Source organism: Setaria italica, chromosome VIII (assembly GCF_000263155.2).
Source record: "Setaria italica strain Yugu1 chromosome VIII, Setaria_italica_v2.0, whole genome shotgun sequence".
Classification (NCBI taxonomy): domain Eukaryota; kingdom Viridiplantae; phylum Streptophyta; class Magnoliopsida; order Poales; family Poaceae; genus Setaria; species Setaria italica.
In genome coordinates this window covers 13,899,678-13,921,823 of record NC_028457.1, presented here as the reverse complement: position 1 = coordinate 13,921,823, position 22,146 = coordinate 13,899,678, and the positions used below count along the sequence as shown (strand labels likewise).

General features: G+C 42.0%; 1 protein-coding gene, 1 long non-coding RNA gene and 1 pseudogene across 2 annotated transcripts; 2 read left to right on the top strand and 1 right to left on the bottom strand.

The window, feature by feature from the left end:
- Window positions 1-1,381: 1,381 nt before the first annotated feature.
- Window positions 1,382-5,747, bottom strand: LOC101771708 (WAT1-related protein At5g64700). The gene is made up of 7 exons (XM_004980342.2): window positions 5,316-5,747; window positions 4,955-5,017; window positions 3,149-3,265; window positions 2,744-2,978; window positions 2,492-2,650; window positions 1,707-1,858; window positions 1,382-1,605 (listed from the first exon to the last, which is right to left on the bottom strand). The coding sequence occupies exons 1-7, from the start codon at window positions 5,642-5,644 to the stop codon at window positions 1,527-1,529; spliced, it is 1,134 nt and encodes a 377-aa protein (XP_004980399.2). The 5' UTR covers window positions 5,645-5,747; the 3' UTR covers window positions 1,382-1,526.
- A 7,769-nt stretch (window positions 5,748-13,516) lies between these two features.
- On the top strand, window positions 13,517-15,864 carry LOC111258209. The gene is made up of 3 exons (XR_002678813.1): window positions 13,517-13,849; window positions 14,674-14,949; window positions 15,642-15,864. It is a non-coding gene; the product is annotated as an uncharacterized LOC111258209 (long non-coding RNA).
- A 2,171-nt stretch (window positions 15,865-18,035) lies between these two features.
- LOC101777538 lies at window positions 18,036-21,885 on the top strand (annotated as a pseudogene).
- The last annotated feature ends 261 nt before the right edge of the window (window positions 21,886-22,146 follow it).

Sequence of the window (22,146 nt, the reverse complement as noted above, 5' to 3'; positions counted from 1 at the left end):
GGTTGCCAGTAAGAAGGAAGCGGAGCCGTCGGATGTAGCGAACGGCGGATGACGCGTCCGAAAAGGTGGAGGGCGTCCGGACGCCCTGATGATAGCATTTCCGATAAACCTGTTTGAGACTTTGTCTACAGCAGCGGCGGTTAAGGGTGTCTTTGGAAGGTTCTGAGGTGCTCTGGCTTCAGCACTGTAGCACTCCAGGAGCTGGAGCCGGTGAAGCCCAAAATTCTAGCTTCATCGGCTCCACCTGTTTACTAGTTCACTTTGGGAAGAAAGAGGAAAGGACTACTACATGAACAGTATTGCTACCGTAGTTCTTCGATGTCAGTGAAGAATTATCACTTTACTGGTTTGCTTGAAAACTTGCTGTGACCTTTTACAAAAGTGAAGCAACTCGGTCAATTGCGACCTCGTATATTGATTTTTAACATCTGTGATGATTTCCACACTTGGGCACACGGCAAAGCCAGAAAAACTCTCGGCAAACCCTTCGCCGAGTGTTACACTCGGCAAAGGGTACATGGCAAAGAAAGCTACAGCAAAGTTTCTTTGCCGAGTGTTTTATGTCGAACACTCGGCAAAACTTTTTGAAAAAAATAAAAAAAACAATGCAGCCACTGCCACCACGCCGCCGCCGCCACCATGCACATGCCCGCCGCCACAGAGCCTCCTCCCCTCGACCCGCCGCCGCAGAGCCTCCTCCCCTCGACCTGCCGCCACCAAGCCCGAATCTGGCCGCTACCGAGCTCTGGATCTGGCCGCCGCCGAGCCCGGATCTGGCTGCCGCCGGAGCACCCTCCCCTCGAGCCGCCACCGCCGGAGCCCCCTCCCTCAAGGTGCCTTGCTCGGCTGCCGGATCTCGCCCGCCGGTGGGGAGAGGGAGGGGGCGGCGGGAGAAGGAGGGAAGGGAGGAGAGAGAAGGAGGCGGCCGAGCTCCAGCCGGATCTGGCCGCCGAGTTGCTGAGGAGGGAAGGGGGCGGGGTCTCGCGTGAGGAGGGGAGGGGGCGCGAGAGGGAGCTGAGGAGGGGAGGGGTCGGGAGGGGGGAGGGGCGCATGGGTGGGTGGGGGTTTGGGCAGCATGCGTTTATGCCTGGGTGGGGCGGTGCATGAGTAAAAAAAAGGGTTTGCCGAGTGTAACAAAAAAACACTCGGCAAACTCCCCTTTGCTGAGTGTTTTTTCGTTTACACTCGGCAAACCCCCCTTTGCCGAGTGTTTTTTTTGCCGAGTGTTTTTGGATCGGCACTTGGCATAAGATTGTTTGCCGAGTATTTGAAAAAAATACTCGAAAAAAACCACTCGGCAAATTTGAGGTTCCGGTAGTGCCAGTAACCGCAGTAAACCAAATCTGGCTGACAAATTGTGATGTCTGAAAGACATGGACCCTTGCTAGTAAGCTGCGGATGCCTCATCGAATAAAATCAATATAAGTAACTGATTATTTGATACGCCTGTTGCATATATAAATTAACTTAACAATGAATCATATACCTAACAGTATAAAAATACAATTCCATCCTTTTGGTAATATCTACTTTGTGGGCAGCTCTTTCGATTTTCCCCATAGGAAAACATAGAGCCCTGCAATTACGGTTACTGCACCAAGGAGGCTGCACATTCAGAAACGGGACAGTTCAATCAATAGTTACATACAACCATGAAAAATTTAAGCAGGATAGCGCAATTACAGCAAGAGTTAGAAACAGCTAACCTTCCAACGGTAATGGCAGCCCCTAAAAATATGGAGTCCAACACGGTAGTGAACACAGTTATTAAAGGGATAAACATTGTTGGAAACGCTGGGCCTCGCTTGGCAACGGCCCATGACTCCAGGTTGTATCTTACTGCTGTTGCAAGTACCGCCTGCATAGTAGTTGGTGTTTATGTTTGTTTTCATATTAACTTCATCAAGCACAAATGAATAAATTCGCTAAAAGACCAACAAATGAACACATACAATTATTTTCTAAAATACATTAGCGCTTAAACCTTGTTTCGGCAATGGTCAATCCATTGATTTTTTTTGCTCAACCCGGAAGGAGGTAAAGGGAACCCCTTGACTGAGTGAAGGCGAGCCGGACGCAGAGATAGATTATGAGATAAGATAACTAGGAGAAGGGAATATGTAGGAAAGCAAGAGGACCAGAAAACCACCCGACCTTGTGGGTCTGTAACGTCATTTCATTATTAGGTGCTGCTCCTAAAAAGCATACAAATAATCATATTGCACTGGTGGAAAAACGACCTTCCATCCTCAAGAAAACTCCGAGACTAAAGGTTTCGGTTGGAAAAACCGAGATCTACGAGGTTTTCCAACCGGGACTACTGCTCGTTTCTCTACTAGTGTTGTTGTCCTTGTTTTTAACCGTATATTTTTAGCTTGAGTTTTGCGGGGTCCATGCCCAGCTCAAATTGTTTCTTTCTTTTATGAACTGAATTAGTACAGTTTATGTTGTAAACTGAGTTCGAAAATTTAAAGAACCTGGTGGCTTTTACCGTGTACACAATGGTTAGAAGTTGTAGATCCCATCCAAGCTTCCATGTATTCCTATCTCGTCTCAGTATTATTCCAATTAATGTTGTCTGAAGTCCTCCAAGAAAGCATGTCGCCGTGGATGACCAATACTTATGCGGATAAACTTTGTTGACCATTGACTGCGGAACAAAACATCATTATATTTGAACTTCAGTGACATACATTGTGCACACTTAGTTGGATGGACAATGGTCAAGAAAGTGTGTGATTACCTGAATCGGATACCATGATGCAAAGGTGAAGCTGCTGCCTAGCAAGAGGATTGTTCCTCTTACATGGTGCTTTGCAGTATGTGGCTGCTCATATCTTTGGTGCCGTAAACTGGAACCCCAAAGATGCAGTACCTTGCCCTTGTAAAGGCTTACCAGCATCGTGCCTCCTACGGCAAGCAGGACTCCTACTACCTTCAGTGATCCCGTCGCAGTACGGAATTGCAATTTCTCCATTCTAACAAATTTTTACAGAAATGTGTGTTTTGATGAGTTGAATTACAATACTATGATTGAAATAGATCAGAACATAAATACTTTTACTAGTTGTTCCCGTTATCTACACCCTATAAAAATCTGAAGCACATTGTCCAGACTCATACAAATTAAAATAGAACAAGTTCTGACCTCAAAACGGTGGATAAAATAAAGGTTATGAGAGGAATTATATTGAGAAAGATGGCGGCATAGGATGGTGTAGTATCCCGGAGACCATAATAGTTTAGGCACGTTGGCATCGCATACCTGCATATCACACAAATTATTAATCGCCTGTACTTACCGATAATTACCATTTATCAACATGTTGTTGGTCAACTGCTATAAAATCAACATCATAGTAAAACAAATATAAAATTGGATATATTTATACTGTTAATGTGCATATAATTTGACTAGTTATTGGTTAAAACTTACAAAGACAGACTTATATTCAAATAAAATGTGTATTATAGAAGTGGACAAAAGGGGTACTTCCATATATATGTAGACCGGTCATGGAAAATATGTACCAGGACCGGCTGGCAAAACTAGCCAGGCCTGGAAATGCAACAATTTCTATGGCTGGTATATACATAAGTGACTGGTCCAAGAAATCCCCGTTTCCGGGAACGGTTATTTATGTGGCCCAAATCTGGAAATGGTTGCATTTCTATAATCGGTTGCTTTATATGGCCCAGCCCTGAAAATGCATTTCAAGGACAGGTCTGCTGATAGAGCCCGCCTGGCTATTTGAGCAGATTGCAAATTATGTCCGACCCTGGTAAAAAATGTCAGGTGTGGCCACAAATAGTTCCTGGCATCGTGTGCTAATATAGGTGTCCAACAGTTATAATTAGTTGCTTTCTTATGCACACCAGAGGGTTTGTTTGAGTGCGAGCAAGATATCTTCAGATCATCCAGTTTTCATAGTGAAATTAAGCCATTCGCAACGTCTAGTTTGAATGGTTGAGCCTATAATTATCACCTTACTCGGTTATTTGAGGAAGCTGAGAAAGCTACACACTTGAGAAGACTACAAAGCCACCAAAGTACATAAACTGATCATCTAAGGCATTTAGCACGAGATTAGTGAGTGATTAGTAAGTTATGCCAAGAGAGAGTCTTGCGAGGTATTACTGCCATGTGCGTGGATTAAGGCGTGATCCATACTTGTAGTCGATCTTGGTGTGCACCACACCTTGATTCTTGATGGCTCAAGCTTATTTACTCCCCGGCTGTATGGAGCAGCGACAGGAAGGTTGTACATGAATGCAGAGGCCCTTGCTATTGTGGCTCAAGCTCCAAAGTGAAAACAGCAATCGCAACAGAAGTAAGGCTTATAGCAAGACTTGCCGTGGTGGAAAGTTCCTCATCTGTCTTGGTTAACTAAGAGCATATCCTTGCAAGAGCTCCATCATTGAATAGAGGTGGCAGTTTGCCTACCAATACCATAGGACAAATCCTAGTACCAAGTTTGCAATCCTCTTGCTTACCATCTGCGTTTTGACATTTACTATGATGCAATCTTGTGCAGCTTTACCTTCCTAGAGTAGCTTGATAGGGTTGGTTCTATGTTACAAAACTCTATATTGGTGGGGGAGCAAACGCACTAGATAACCCTTAGAGCACATCTAGATAGTGTAGGTTTATCTTGAAGCAAAAGAGGCTCAGGTTTTTAAGTATCCTTATTCGAGCACTGACGTATGCACTGACACATACACAGACTAAAGTATTTTCCAAGTTCTTCGTGTAAGCGTTGACAGGACAATAAGATATGCAGCCATGCAGGCAGCACCAAAGCTTCGCTGTGCTCTATTTAATCACATTGGCACTTCGATTGAGAGCAACTCCCAAGTCCCGTCGCATGGCCATCATTTGTATTTCCATGACCATATGCGGCTGACTGAAGAAACTAATAAAAGATTATAACTGAATTTGAGGAGTGATACGTACCCTATGCACGAGTTGAGGCAGATCCATCCCAAGGTTCGCCAGTTCAACTCCTTCCACTTCCCCCTGCACAAAATTAAAACAGAAGTAGTTTAAGAAAATAACAATTTGACTAGGCACCTAATTTTCAAATTTGAGCCGTTTGACCTTATGCTCTAAATGAAGTTCTACTTGTCTCCATATGCATCTAACGGTGTATATAAGACTCACAAATATTCTTCAAAATTTGCTTAAGAAACAGAAATACCATGGGGTTTCTTTGTTCAAAAAAACTAACATTTTTAGAATATAGATAACTCAAGAAATCAAAAGGCAACCAAGATATGGATGTACGAAAGAAGGGAGGAGTTATGCGAGCACGCACCTCTCGTAGAACATTGCGAAAGGTAGGATGCACATGGTGCCGAAGGCGCTGCGGTAGGCGTGGAGCGCGAAGATGAACATGCCGCGGCTGATGACCACCTTGGACAGCATGATCAGCCCCGTGATGATCAGCTGCACCAGCACCATGGCCGCCGGCGGCTTCCACATCAACCCTGCTGACACAGCAGCCTTCTTTCTCTCCGCCACACGGTCGAAAGCGGCAGCCTCTTCCATCCCGATTGATCTCTCGACGCTGGCTCCAACTCCATCAGGGGCGATGCTGCCCATGGCGGGTGGACAGCTTGCTTCTGGTCTTGCTGGAATAAGCATGAAAGCTGGGACTAGAAGTAGTGGATCTCCTGGGACTGGGAATTGTTATTAGCGTTTCCTGTTATATATCCCACACTATCTTTTGTGAAAATAAGAGGTGCGGATGCGTAGAACGTCAACATCCTATCTTCGGTCGATGACGGTTGCGTGTTAATAGATGCATCTAATATGATGCAAACAATTACATATATATAGATGTGGTCGGCCAGGCTCTGTCTATAACAAACTAGATTTACAAGGAGTCTTATGTCTATACAACAGCTTAATTCAAACTCCTGGCAGGTCATTATCCATATCGGTTACAATACATATCTTAACACGCCCTCTCAATCTAAACTTCGCAAGTTGACATTGTGCTTGAACATTTGCAACTGCACCCCAAGCGACTTTGTAAAGCCATCAGCAACATGCTTCTTGGTTGAAATAACCGTTTAGCTACTCGTTCTCGAACAAAATGATAGTCAACTTCAATATGTTTAGTGCGAGTATGAAACACTAGATTAGCAGATAAGTACTTAGCTCCCAAATTATCACACCATAACTTTGCTGCTATAGGTGCCTGAACTCCCAGTTCACATAGCAAAGTCTGTATCCACATCACTTCAGTTGTCGCATTAGCAACAGCCTTGTATTCAGCCTCTGTGCAGATACCATTGCTTGCTTACGTGCGCTCCACGAGACAAGATTAGGACCCAGAAACACAGCAAAGCCTCCTATAGAACGTCGATTATCCAGACATCCTGCCCAATCAGCATCAGAATAGGCACTCACAAGTAATGATAAAGTTCTACTAATTTTTGAACCAAGCTTCAGAGTGTACTTCAAATATCTCAATATTCGTTTGACAGCAGCCCAATGAGTCATAGTAGGAGCATGTAAGAACTAGCACACCTTGTTAAAAAAAAAGAAATGTCCAGCCTTGTTAAGGTTAGATACTACAAAGCTCCTACCACACTCCTGTATTGTGTTGAATCATTAGGCCCAAGAATCTCTCCTTCATGAATCGAGAGTTTCTCTGAAGTAGAAAGAGGAGTAGCAACCCCCTTGCAATCACTCATACCAACTCGCCTCAATACATCAGAAGCATATTTGCCTTGTGTGAGTAATATACCATCACGTACCTTACTTACTTCAATTCCCAAGAAATAATGTAGATCACCCAAATATTTTAGAGCAAATTCTCTATTAAGCTATTGCAACAGCGCTGAAGTGACATCCGAATTGGAGTTGGTGACAATTGTATCATCAACATAGACAAGCATAAATATTGTAGTATTCCCTTTGTTATAAAAGAACAACGACGTATCTGCTTTAGATGACTTGAAGCTCTTTGACACAATTTAGCACTTAACCTGGAATACCAGGCTCTAGATGCTTGTTTCAATCCATACAATGCCTTGTCTAGTTTGCAAATGTAATTAGGAAAAGATCGATCCTCGTATCCTGATGGCTGTCTCATGAATACATCTTCTTCCAACACACCATGAAAAAAAGCATTTTGTACATCTAGTTGACGAAGAGTTTGTTGACGCCAGATTTTGACACGTATGAAATCGGCGTCAGGAAAGGAAGAAATAAGGAGATGCGGCAAGACACAGAGGTCACGGTTGGAAATCGGCCGATTGGAGCTATAGTCGAGGATCGGTCAATTGCCCGTTGTGGGTGGAACTCCGCCTCGCCCGACCCCTGAGTCCTGGGGTCGGATGCACCCGACCCTCCGAGGGAGGAACTCCGCCTCGCCCGACCTTAGGTCCCAGGGTCGGAGTAGTCGGAGCCCCCGACATGTGGGTCGTAATCGGCTGTCCCTTGTCGATGGAGTGGGTAGAAATCGGCCGATTAGGAGGCTGGAGCAATTGGGCCGGTATGGGCTTAAAGTGGATTGTGAAGATAAAAAGGGAGTCAGCCCATGAGAGCATGATGATCAACCCCAGTACGAATCGTACTTGTAAATATTCGTTTTCGTTTAAAATTAGAGATAGAGTTCTAGTCGGTTAAGGAATCGTTTGTAATAGGCTATAAATAGCCACCTTCATAGATCTGTAATCATCATCAAATCAATACAACAAACTACTATTTCCTCGTACTTACTTTCAAGCAGGCGACTTCACCAATACTTTTCTTCCTTTCACGAGTTCATACGGGTTGGCGGGGCTGCATCAACTTGATCTCCGGGCGATTCTGTAAGTTCCGTTTATCGAGTAATATCTAAGCTTTAACTTCGGGCGCATCGCTGTCGTTTCGTTTAGATTTATTCACTAGTTATTGATATTCACTAGAATCTTAGGTTTTGCCTATTGTTCTAGTTTTATCACCAGTTATCCAGCTAGGAATTGGAACTTTCGGCTTTCTTGTGCTTCGTTATTCAATCTATTATTTTACGCATAGCCGATTTAGATCTATTCCTAGTGTTGTTACTGTAGCGTTGTTTAGATTACTACAACAGTCTTCTTTATTAACGTTGCCCGGTAATCGGTTGCATTATAGCCAATTTCTTTATTACAGCAAATCGGCCGATTCCCTGATAAGCTATCTTGAGATCGGAACCTTAGCCGATCGCAATCTCTGGGATCTGACACGTTTCTTTCCTTGCCAATCAACAGGTCAGATTGGCTGGCACGCCGCGCAAACCGCACCAGGGCGATCACCTGAACAGTAGTTAAGCAGATTCTCCCAGGTCTTGTGTCTGACGCTGGGGATCCGATCAGCCGATTTCTAGCGCCAACACACTTTTGGCACGCCAGGTGGGACCAATACATTAGCCACTATGTCAAAAGCTGCCGAAGTCTCGGAAGACAACGTCATCAAAGTGACGGAAGCAGACCTCAGGGACGACCAGAAGGAAGAATTGGAAAAGCAGATGCCATACTACCGGAAGACGTGTCTGCAATCCTTCAGTCGTACCAGGAGCGGGGAAACTGTAAAAAAGACTCCGTTTCCAACTCCCCGCCAGATCACAATCGCCGAGGACTCGGGCAAGATGTCCGAGATGGTTCAACAATCTGTCTATCAAGCTTTCATTGATCAATCCCTGGTGATTTCTAATACGGTATACAATGCCGTCATCAGCTCCTTGGCCAACGGCGTATCCCAAGGGTACCAGGGGCCGGTGTATGCCCCACCTATTACGGCCCCGACCAGGAGTTATTCAAATATACCCTACTCGGCTCCTCAGCCGATCCAGATTCCAATTGGAGGTCCCAGCACCTCCTCATCATCAATCCCTCTGGGGCCTAACGGCGCGTTTTATCTCCGGCCGCATCCCATTCAGTTATCCTCCGCGCAGTTTCCTCCTTTGAATCCAGTGCCTTGGGGGGCACCATCAGTAACGGTCATCCAGGATCAATCGGCCAGCCATGGAGGTTCTCAAATCCAGGCACCTTTCCAATCGGCCATTAGGCCGACGATGCCACAGTATCAGCCAGTCGCGCCGGAGATGAGCAGGGGGGCAGAAGCAACGGAAATACTTCGGGGCGCTGCGCCGATCATACTATATGACGAAGCGGCCGATTCATTCAAACAGCCGACTCCGACTACGTAGCCAGCTACGACACATCAGACGCCGCACGCTTTTGCCTATCACCCGGTCATCCCGCCGCCAGTCTACCAACACGTGCCGGTTCCCCAGCCGATAGTCCATCAGCAACAACCAGACTGGACGACACGCATAGCGGAGGTGATTCAAGAGCAATTCGGTTTAAAACCGAAGATGCAGACCTACACATACAAGACACCATACCCGCCTACTTATGACTTACTGCCGTTTCCCCATCGGTACAAAGTTCCCGATTTCACCAAGTTTTCAAGGCTGGATGACACCTCAACTGTAGAGCACATGAACAGATTCATCATCCAATGCGGAGAGGCAGCGGCGCAAGATGCTCTACGAGTGCGCATTGTAGGGTCTTAGATTTGGCCAGCAAGCACACCCAAACACATGCATAAAGGTTTAATCTGGTTTTTGCTAGAAAAGACGCTCTAAAGGTGTGTCACCATGAATAACTCGGCTAGGGAGATGATTAATGAGGTATGTGGCAGTAAGAAAAGCCTCATCCCAAAATTTGAGAGGCATTGATGCATGAGCAAGAAGGGAGAGACCTACTTCAATGGTGTGGCGATGCTTTCTTTCTGCAGCACCATTTTGCTGGTGTGTATGCGGGTAGGACACAAGATGTGAGATCCCGACATTGCTAAAATATAAATTAAGCTTGTGATATTCACCTCCCCAGTCGTTTTGCATAGCTATAATTTTTCGGCCGAACATACGCTCAACAAGATTCTGAAATTCATGATTCTAGAATTCATGAAATTTTTGGAAGACTTTAGACTTGAATTTAAGCAGATAAATCTAGATGAATTTACTAAAATTGTCGATGAAGCTAGAATAATATTTCTTTCCTCCAAGAAAAGTTGAAGCAGGACCCAAACATCAGAAAAAATCAATTGCAAAGGGTGCCTGGAAACACTATCTAATCTTTGATAGGAGAGCTAACGACTCTTTGCTAGTTGACAAGCATTACAAATCGACTCATTTCCTTTGTTGCTAATACAAGGCAAATTATTACTGCTAATGACTTTCGACACTATAGGAGCAGAAGGATGACCCAGGCGACTATGCCACCTTTCAAAAGACGGTTTGACGACTCCAAAAGCTTGCTTTATTTCAGATGTAGAAGCAAGAGGATAAAGCCCTTTATGAAAACGCCCTTTAAGAATGATGTTCTTCATTGCTTGATCCTTAACGAAAAAATAATTAGGGTGAAATTCAAGGAAAGCTGAATTATCTTTACCAAGACAATGAACAAAAACAAGATTCTTAGCAGCTTTTGGAACATGAAGAATTTCATTTAGATGCAAATTGCGAACTGGGGATTGAACAATTGAATGACCAATATGTTTGACTTCCATACCTACGCCACTGGCCGTGTGAATCTGATCGTTGCCATTATACTTCTCCCTAATGGCTAGCTTCTCAAGATTACTAGTAATGTGATCGGTGGCTCTAGTGTCTGTGTACCAATTTGTGTTCACGGAGTAACTCATAGCAGCAGCAACATGACGCTCGTCAGGCACATAATTTTCATCAAACCTGTGCCAACAATCAGACGCCACATGCCCAACCTTGTAGCGCCGCATGCCCAAACTTGTAGCACACTTGACAGACGGGACGTCCATTGGTGTCGTAGCTTGGAACATTGGGGTATTGCTTGCGTTGCTGTTGACTTGAGAAATTTCCACGCCCCTGCTGCCCACGGCCACGGCTTCCAAAGCCATGATCAGGACCAGAGCATCAACCACGCCCTCATGTTTGCTGATTAGAGAAGTTGCTAGGACTTCGCATACACTGACCACCACCACGGCCACCTTTCCCTGCCAAATTGACAGAGGATGGAGAGCTGCCTCCTTGCTGCAGCTCTAATCTAGTCTCAAAACTCAAGAACTTAGAGTACAATTCAGGCAACATAATTGGTTCTACCCTAGTAATGAGAGCAGAAGTCAATGGATTATATTCAAAATCTAGCCCATTGAGGATAAATGCTACTAGTTCTTCATCGTCGAGAGGCTTCCCAGCAGCTGTCATCTCATCTGCAAGTGCCTTCATCTTCGCGTAGTATTGAGATATCATCATGTTCTCCTTCTTGGTGGTGGCGAGGGAGAGGCGAACTTTGACATTTCGCGCACGAGTATGAGAGGCGAGCATGTCACCAATCATCTTCCAAAGTTCGGCTGCCATCTTCGTGGAGGTCACCTGCCCCAGGATATCCTTATACAAGGAGGAGAAGAGGAACCCTAAGACCTGCTGGTCAGAGGCGAACCACTCCTCATAGGTGGGATTATCCACCCTGACGACCTTGTCATCAGCTTGCGTCACATCGATCTCAGTAGCTGGAGCGACGGCCTTGCCGTTGATGAAGCACTCCAATCTTGCGCCTGGTAAGGTCGCAAGAACTTGTGCCGTCCATACGGCATGGTTATGGCGCGTCAGCTTCTTGGTGACTTGGGTGCCGAGGAGCGGATTAGCAGCAGACGAACTTGACGCCATGGAGATTGGTTTCGGCGCAGGAAAAAAAAATTTCCTGTTGCTTCTGATGCTGTTCGTGGAAATTTTCTGTTGCTTCTGTCGCCGGATGCTGTTGCTAGCGCAGAAGTAATCTGGCACAGGGGCTCTGTCGCCGCGCAGGGAGACAGCTAGCGCAGGATTTGTCACCAATCCTTCTGTAGTTGGTGGAGAATTTTGTGTAGGCTCTGATTATCACGTGAAAATCAGAGGTGTGGATGCGTGTAACGTCAACATCCTATCTTGGATCGATGACGGTTGCATGTTAATAGATGCATCTAATGTGATGCAAACAATTACATATATATAGATGTGGCCAGCCAGGCTCTATCTACAACAAACTAGATTTACAAGGAGTATTATCTCTATACAATAACTTAATTCAAACTCCTGACCAGTCATTATCCATATCGATTACAATACATATCTTAACATTTTTTACTCGCTCCATTCCAAATTACTATTCGTTTTGACTTATCTAGGTACATGTCTTTTGCTACGTATCTACACATAGTATATATTTAGGTGCATAATAAAAACTATAAATCTAGAAAAGCTAAAATAAATAATAATCTGGGATAGAGAGAGTATTATACAATTGGCAGTGCTCATGATATTTAATACAATATCGGCTTTTCGGCAGCCGACAAAGTAGATACTAATTAAGCAACAGCTAGCCAAGTTAATTTAGTTACGGTTTTAATTTACTGATGCATGTGTGCGTCTGACGTGTGTTACAGATAAAATGGCAATACAGTTAGACTAACGTGTTTTAATTATACAGGATGCCAAGCTTTATGACAACATATCACGACTACAAAACATAGATAGCATAACACACACTTGTAACACATTTGTCAACGTGTTTACAAATAAGTTTTGTAGGAACACAAAACTATGTGTTACAGAAAAACATTGTAACACATAGGGCTTGTTTTATAAAATTATGTTACGGACCATGATTACTGTAACACAAAATTAGTGTTACGGCTAAAATGTTACAAATATAGTATTATATTATAACACATACAAAATAATGTTACAACTAATATGTTGCAAAGAAACATATATACACTGTTGTCACTCAATGTGTCACCAAAAACATATATTAAACGTTCCTATCTTGTATGGCTTTCTAAAGGAACAATGGAACGAATTGATCTGGACTATCACTTGGTTAGTTGAAGGGCACTTCTGGCTGAGAATGTTGAGACCCCAAGCGAATGAATCTTGAAGCCTCTGCTTGCTGGAGTGACCAGATCAACTCATGCCAGATTATGGGAATTTTTCAGCACGTCGCTGAGTCCACCTCTCCTGCGCATCAACGAAGAATGTTACGGATTTGACATGATGGGTAAAAGGAAGAGAAATCGAAAATTAAAAGGGATAAACTTGGCCTGAACAGTGCACACTGATCGGATCTGCGCCATAAACATTTTCTGGATCCCTACGTTGACTCATTAATGTACATGTTTAATTAACCGCCATATACCAATGAGAAAAATAAAGAAACTAAATAGGCATTATGTTTATCCAAGAACGTAACTACTATACATGACCATTTGTAGATATGTTATTTCCTAGTACATAGTAAATTGTAGAAAAGGCACTAAAAATTAGCAAAGGAGCCAATATATTAACATCTAATGAGTTTGGAAACCTTATCAATCTTTCACATTGTTGGCGCCAATAAAAAAATCGTGCCAAAAAAAATGAGGGGCGCCATCCATCAATGCAACACGGATGAAAAACAAGAGCTCGTAATTGAAAAACAAAAATATGCGGCAAACCAGTTAGCAACCAATCGTGCGCGCCCCTCACGCTGGTTACGGTTACAGCCTACAGGCCGACGCCCTTTTTGCGAATCTCACCGCCAGCAATTGCTGCCCCTCTCGCTGCCGCCGGCATCGCGTCCTCCCCGATCCTTTTCTCTCTGCTTATCTCGGCGCCCTTCGTCTGCATCTCGCGGCTGGAAATTGCTGCGCCTCTCGCTGCCGCCGCTCGTCCTCGACTCCTTGCCGTCCCTTGTCTTTCTGCTCATCTCGCCGCCCTTCCAGTACGTCCTCACCGACGGCCATCGCAAATCGCTGCTGTCGGACCCTCCCCGTCCCTTCTCTGCAACCACGACGAGTCCGACGACATCCATGCAGGTCCGTAGGTTTCTATTCTCCCTAAGCCCCTTGCTATGTTTGGTTTGTGGTAATGAAAACAGGAGAATTTCAGGTCGTCCGTCAAGATCGAATTCTACCTTTTTGTGTGATTGCATTTTTAATCATGCAATTTTGTCCATGTGGGTTCTCCTTCTTAATTAATAATTTAATACAATAGGCAACCTCGACCAAGAGAGTTCTGTGTTCTTTAATCTTGTTTCCACTAATGGGGTGCGTTTTTTTATGAAATAGGAGGGGTGGATTCCCTGCTGATTATATATTAATTAAAGCAAAAGAGATAAATTACAACAAAAGAGTTCACGAAACAAAGAAAGTTAAGAAGAAAATCATGAAAATTACATAGTTTGCTCTAGCCATGCAATCATGACCTTGACTCGATGAGTAACTTGATAGAAGAGCATTTTGAAGAACGATAATGTCCCTTGCACAGATGGATTTTCACCTTTGAAAATCATGTCATTCCTTGCTATCCAAATAGCCCAGCACATGAGGATTATGATTTCCATAAAGAAATGCATGTTCAGTTGGTGCTTGAAACTGTCAAGAATTGCATATGGTTCCTCTAATAAATCTGGGAAAAGGCCTAAGTGGATCCAGCATTGCTGTGCAAACAGGCAACCAAGCAGGAGATGGAATAAAGATTCCTCGACACTTTGCTAACAAAGAACACAGTCGTAGGAGGGTAGAACCATATGTTTCCTTCGGAGCACATTCCTTGGGCTTAATCTGTCTTTCAACACTAGCCAGAAAAAAACCTTGTGCTTGTTTTGACATCTTGACTTCCATAACCATTTAAACACTAGGTGTACTTCCATTTGGCCTGTGAGCTGTCGATATGATTTTGACGATGTAAAGATTGGGCTTCCCCAAATGTAAGTCCAAATATCTGGATTATCAGACAGAGTTAGCCTCTCCGTACTTGCAGCTAAAAGCAAGAGTTGTTCCAGGGCTCGATTGGAAATTGGTAAGTGAAAGAGTTGCTGAATATCCAAAATTTCTTGGGCCTCTTGTATTGAGATTTCCTTCCTCTTTGCAAAGGAGATCAACTAGCCAAGAAGCGAGGGACCACCTTTGGTAAAGTATGTTTTCCTTTTGTATGAACCGTGACACATTCTTATATCTTCCATAGCAATATATAGATCTTGGAATTGCCTGATATTAAACAAGTTATTATCGGTACTGTGATTGCAAGCATTACATACTACCTACTTGTCGGTAAATCTCAGTATTCATTAATAGCAACTTTTTGGTGAAACAACACTAACTGTTGTTGAAAAACTAGCTTGCCAGTTAGGATAGTAATCATTTACTTGAAATACTGAACCCTCCCTGACAAAGTTTACCCATTTACTCCCACCGTCCCAAATTGTAAGTCATTCCAAGAATCTTGGAGAGTCAAAGCATCTCGAGTTTGACCAAAATTATAGAGAAAAATATAAAGATTTATGACATCAAATAGATATACTATGAAAATATAATTGATAAAGAATCTAATGGTACTTAGTTGACATCATAAATGTTATTATATTATCATATAAATTTGGTCAAACTTGAGATACTTTGACTCTCCAAGATTCTTGGAATAACTTACAATTTGGAACGGAGGCAGTACTTTTTAATATATTGTCAATACCTACATGAATCAATTTCTCAGTATTTCAGGTTATTGTAGAGAGTTTGTATTCAATATGTTACACCTAGCTTTCTGAATTTTTAGTGTACCATATATACATAGCATAATATGTAATGTACAATTTTCTTTCTATTGCAGGTTGAAATGATCAGTGGCTAAATTATTATATCTGCGCATACAAGAATGGATAAAGCAGCAATAAAGTTTAACAATACTAGATGTTTATGTTTATATTTTCCTTTTTCTAGTAATATGAACTTTGTAGTATTCACTACATTTTCTTATTAGAATCATATCCTTATGTATGAACATGATGTGAACAACAGAACAAGTACTACGGTTGTAACCTTCCTACAATCAATGCAGCTTGCTATCATTATTGCAATTTATAGTTTTGTGTGATTCTGTAATGTGTTGTGTATGAAAATTTCATATCAACATCATATGACAAATGCTAATGTAAAATAATATTTATTGTAAATTTGAATGTGTTACAATAGGTAAAACATGTGCTTCAAACCATGTGTTCTAAGCTATGTTCTTGTACTCTACCACAAAGTGAAAGTGTTACCAGAGCTTCAAAAATATGTTACTAAGAAAATTATTGTAACATTTGATAAATGTTCCACTAGGTAAGAAATTGTGTTATAGAGTAGTAACACTTTTTTAAGATGCAAATCCACACATAATTTGTGTTCCTATAGATCAGGCTATCGTAACATTGGAAAAAGTAACACTAACAAGATGTGTTACTAGGTGCCATAGTAACACTTTTATTATCCTATAGTAAAACAAGTTGGTGTTACAACAGCCATGTTCTGTATCAAGTTTGACATTCAACTGTTCAAAATAGGCCTCGTTCTCTGCATATTGTTTCAAAACATGAGACTTTCGTATTGTAGTACTTACGTTTATCTCCTCTGTTCTCATTAATCTATTCATAACCTATTCACTACAAGATTTAGAACTATTGCCTAGGGTTTCGTAGAAAGTGGCCGACGGGAACTCCAGCATCAATACTTTCTCCTCTCCAATGGCTGACGGTAGTTTAGTAGCAAAATAGGATTTCCCAAGAGTAAAAACGAATTCCCCACCAACCATTTGCCGACCTAGAATATGAGACCGAATTGACAAAAATACTCATTCCCGTCAGCCACTTGCTTAAGAACTCTCAGCATATGTTACAATTCTTGTAGTGATTTCAGGCCTCTTTTGGCATCTTGTTTCTAGGATATAAGTTGGTGTACAGTAGTAGTGATGTTTTCTCTCTAGGGATACCATACTACTGAGAAGGGTGATGTGAAATTTTGTATTAATAATATAGTTTTTGGAATATTTCTTTTATCTAGCGCATGCTTAAGGCAGAGGCCAGCTTTCTGATGAGTTTCTAATAGGGTCCTTTGCTGTGATCTAATAGGGTTTATCATGAATTTTCCAAAAGCATGTGTTATTTGGGTGGAATGCAAGATGAATTCCTTAAGCTAGCAGGATCAGCAGCAGGTTATAGTGTACAAGGTTTGTCAAGCATGGAAAACCTCTACGCCTAATCGACCTCAACTAAACTACAGATAGCTGCCGATCCATGCGCTGTTGGGAAAGTCCTGATGCCAATCCGTGCGCTCCAGGAGTGGTCATGCCTGTTTCTAGCACTTTCTTGATTATTTTAATTATTTAACTGTTTCATCCATTCCAAAATCAAGGATTGTGATTCTTCTAAACCTATACCTCCTAAGGATAACTGGAGTACCATAACAGGGCCTGAGTAGATTAAGATATAATTTTGTTTCAACGGTATTAAGTTACCACTGGGTTGTGGTAGGAAGGTAGTTAAAAATTAAATTAAGCTGGGTAGGAAGGTAGTTTAAAATTAAATTAAACTGGATACAGGTCCTACTATTTTTGTTACCTGGTTCCATCTATTTTGTACCTCTTTATATTTTTCTCTAGGAACCTCCTATCCTTCCATCGTATGATTTCTCTCAATGGATGGCTCTGACTTTTTCAACCATTGTAAAATACTCACCACAGAAAAAGATAGCAGTTGTAGAGCAATCCAACCTATAGTCACCACGTGAAAGAGAGTCCAATCCAGACAAACGTCATGAAAGAGCAATTTGTAAGATCTTTATTGTTAACATCTATGATTAAGGGTATCAGCAAAATTAAATATGGTGCTTTTGACTCTCTGGCACTATCTGTTGCATAATGCAAATTCTCTTCATCCCACCAAATGCACTATCTGGTCTTCCCTAAAATCTGGTCTCCAAATCTATTCAAATATCTCAAAAATTAGCCTTCTGAGCAAAAATCATATAATTTCCAAATCTCAAATATCTCAAATCACAGGAGCAAAACATATTTAAGATTGAAATAATACTCAGCGCCAGTTTAAGAAAAAAAATAATTTCTATTGTTAATCTTTAGAAAGGTATTGCTGCCACTTACTGGCCAAAGCAAACGTCACATCAAAGATAAGAGATATTTCAAAACACACATCTTAGCAGCCACAAAATCAAAGGGGGGCCACTTGACTTTGCTACAAGTCCAGGTCCCCAGGGAGCCCGATACTGGTTCTGTGATCTCTCTGTTCGATTACAACACATATACTTCCGACACCCCTGTTCAAATCTCAACTCTCGCTCCTGATAATTCTCCATGCAACTCTTTCCTTACTAGCCTTTAGCTGTTTTTGCCCATGCTGAATCACGCACCCACATATAAATTTTGACCTTTGCTATTGAGAAATTGAGATTCAATGATGGAGGGCGCACTGGTAAGTGCATCTACAGGAGTTATGGAGTCAGTTCTCTGCAAGCTCTCTTTTATGTTGGGAAACCAGTATAGCAGGAACAAAAGGGTGGAAAATGATGTGTTGTTCCTGCGAAATGAGCTGAGCAGCATGAACGCAGTGATGCAGAAACACGCCATGTCGAAGGAGCGTGACTTGCAAGTGAAGGCTTGGATGAAGGAGGTCCGAGAGCTTGCCTATGACATCGAGGATGCCATCGATGCCTTCATGGCTCAGGTTGAAGAAAAACTAGATCAGCCTACAGGCATCAAAGGGTTTGTCATCAACAGCATCAGGAAGCTGAGGGAACTGGTTTCAAGTAGTGCAATTGCTGAAGAAATTGAAGAACTCAAGAATCAAGTTCGTGAGATCAGTGACCGCAGAAAAAGATATAAGCTTGATGAGTCTACCTCCAAGGATACTAAGGCAGAAATAGATCCCCGTCTGCCAGCGCTCTATACTGATGTAAGCACACTTGTTGGTGTTGATGGCCCAAGAAATAAAATTATCAAGTTGCTCATTGAGGATGATGTCGATGGTAGATTTGGGCCACCACTTACATTGGTGTCTATTGTGGGGTTTGGAGGTCTTGGCAAAACCACCCTTGCTAACCAAGTGTATCAGAAAATCAAGGGCCAGTTTGATTGCAGTTGTTTTGTCTTTGTGTCTCAAAGACCACACATTAAGAAGGTTCTAGTGGATCTACTTTCTGGACTGGGTGGTGCTGGCAACATGTGGGATAATAAGAAGAAGCTTATCAATCAAATCAGAGAGTTTCTCCACGACAAGAGGTGCGTGTGCAAAAAATGTGCTGAAATTCATACCATCAGAAATTCTCTAAGGCCCCGTTTGTTTCGATGGAATTGAATTCCATCCTAATAATCATAATTTAGACATAAATTAATTAAGCTAATATAATTGTACGTGGAATATAGTTGTATATTATAGTTGGTGATATGGGAGAGATACTTGTATGCTGCACTTCTACTATAGAGAAGCGAGTCTAAGAGCGTGCTATAAGAATTGAATTCCATCTAATAACCATAATCTATAGAATCAATTTCCATCTCCCACCCCATGAATTTAAGATAGGTTTATATCTAAACTTTGGAAAGTTGTGGAATGCCACATTCCAACATAAATTAGCCTACTCCATTAAATAGATTCCAATTCCTTGGACCCAAACGGGGCCTAAGATTCTTTTATGTTCTTATTTGTTGAATTGATTTTTGTGAATAGGTATCTAATTGTTATAGATGATATATGGAGCATATCAGAATGGGAGATATTGAAGTGTATATTGCCCGAGAACAGTATTGGTAGCCGAATAATTACAACTACACGCATTTTGGACATAGCCAAATCATGTTGTTCTAGCTTCAATGGGCATATTTACCCCATTGAGCCGTTAAGTGATGACAACTCCAGAATGCTGTTTTTCAGAAGAATCTTTCACACTCCGGACAGTTGCCCCTCACATTTGGAAGAGCTTTCCGTAGCAATTTTAAGAAAATGTGGTGGTTTGCCATTGGCTATACTTCACATAGCCAGTTTATTGGCTACCAAATCTGATACAAAGGATGAGTGGGAGTTGGTGCTAAACTCTATTGGCTCTGCACTTGAAAATAACCATACTTTGCAAGGGATGAAACAGATACTATTGCTTAGCTTCTATGATCTTCCACCTCATTTGAAGACTTGCTTACTGTATCTAAGTATATATCCAGAGGATTATAAGATAACGCCAAGAAGCTTGATAAGGAGATGGATAGCTGAAGGTTTTATTGCTGAAGAGAGGGGTAAAAGATTGGAGCAGATAGCACAGAGCTACATTAATGATCTTACTAATAGAAGTATGATCACACCCATGGATATTGGTTACGATGGCCATGTCTATCAAGTGCATGACATGGTACTCAGCATTATCAAATCTTTGTCAGCTGAAGAGAATTTTGTAACCATAATAGATGGACAACAGAGCAGTCCTCTGCCAACAAAGATTCGCCGACTGTCCCTCCACTTCAATGATTCTCAGGATGAAGTAATGAAAACAATCACAACGAACCAACATTGCATACGTTCAGTTATAGTTATTGGCTTTACGAAGCAGGTACCAAATTTTTCAAATTCCCGAACTCTGCGTTTGTTAGACTTAGGTTGCTGTGAATGGCTGCAAGACCACCACATCGAATGTATCGGGAGTATGCTCCAGTTGAGGTATCTGGTTCTCCATTCTAATTTTATCACTGTACTTCCAGACAGCATCGGGAACTTGAAACATCTACAGATGCTGAATGTAAAATTTTGTTCCATTGAGATACTTCCAGAGACAGTTATTCAATTGAGGAAACTGATTTGTCTGTATGTGAGCTCAGTGAAACTACCAGACAGGATTGGAAATATGCAACTTCTAGAGGAATTGTCACATATTCTTTTGTCAAGCAGCTCTATACGGTTGGCTGAAGAGCTTGGTTCGCTAAGGAATCTAAGGCATCTTACAATAACTGTGGAAGACCCTAGTGAGATGGAAGATCGTGGGACGAGATACAAGGAAGTTCTGCTCTCTTCTATCTATCAGTTGGGAAGAGACAACCTTGAATCACTGTCATTTGATTACAGGGGTCAAGAAGATTTCATTCTAGATTCATCAATGGGCTTAGCTCTGCAGCGTCTTCGAAAGTTTATTGTTATGAAACCTCTTTCTAGAGTTCAAAGTGGATGAGCACGACTGTCAATCTCACACGCCTAGAACTGGACATCTCTAGAATGGAAGAAGGTGATATTGAAATACTAAAATGCATATCAAATCTACTCTTCCTCCGCCTGGTCTTCACAGGACATGCCCCCAGTGGGAGGATCGTCATTGACGATCAAGGTTTCCAATGTTTAAATGAGTTCTATCTTATATGTTTCATTCCGGGAATGTGGCTGGTGTTTGCTCCTGGAGCTATGCCCAAACTACAAAGGTATCACCTTACTTTCAAACCACAGTCCAATAGCGATGATTTCAGGTTTGGTCTCGAGCACCTTGCAAGCCTCCAAAATGTCACAGTGGTTATTGTCCCTATTTGTGCTAGAAATGTGGACATATCGGTTGCAGAGACCACCATCAGGAATGCAACCAATATACATCCTAATCAACCAATAGTTGAAATTCATACATGGCAGTAGGACTACGAAGCTATGGATTGAAAACATGGCCTTGTCACTGAAAGGTGCCGGAGCAGGGTCACATTAACAGAAGAATGCAGAATTTTGAAATAAAGAATGTAGAATTATTACCATCAAATGTGCTTGGCGTGGTGAACAAAGAAGACAAAGACCTGGCAAACTCTTTAATTTGGATCTGTAGGTCTTCTATGCTCAGTTGTTATCCGTTCTAAGACAGCTTTGTGGTACAGTAGCAACACCTGTGGTTGGGTATCAACTTTTTTTACAACAGAATTGTTAGTCGAAAGAAATTTCCCAAAGCTATAGACTTTACACTTGTAATGCCTTTCTTCTAGTTGTACGTACAGTGCTTTGGTAAATTAGTTCAGTTTGTATGCCTGAGACCATTTTAAAACTAGTCAATGTCACGAGTTTTTTCTCTGAGTCTTGTGTGGTGGAATAGAATATAACAATAATGCAGTACAAATACAAAACATTTATTTGTTAGGTTTAGAAACTACATTTTCCATAACGGAGTGGTATTTCTCCTTATTATCTACTATTATTGCAGAATACATCAAAGCCCTTTATGGATGATATTGCAGTGCATGTAACAAAACTATAAACAGCATGCTAGAAGAAAATTAAAGTAGCATTTACAGCTACAATTTTTCAAAATACAGAAAAGTTTGTGTGTCAGATTTT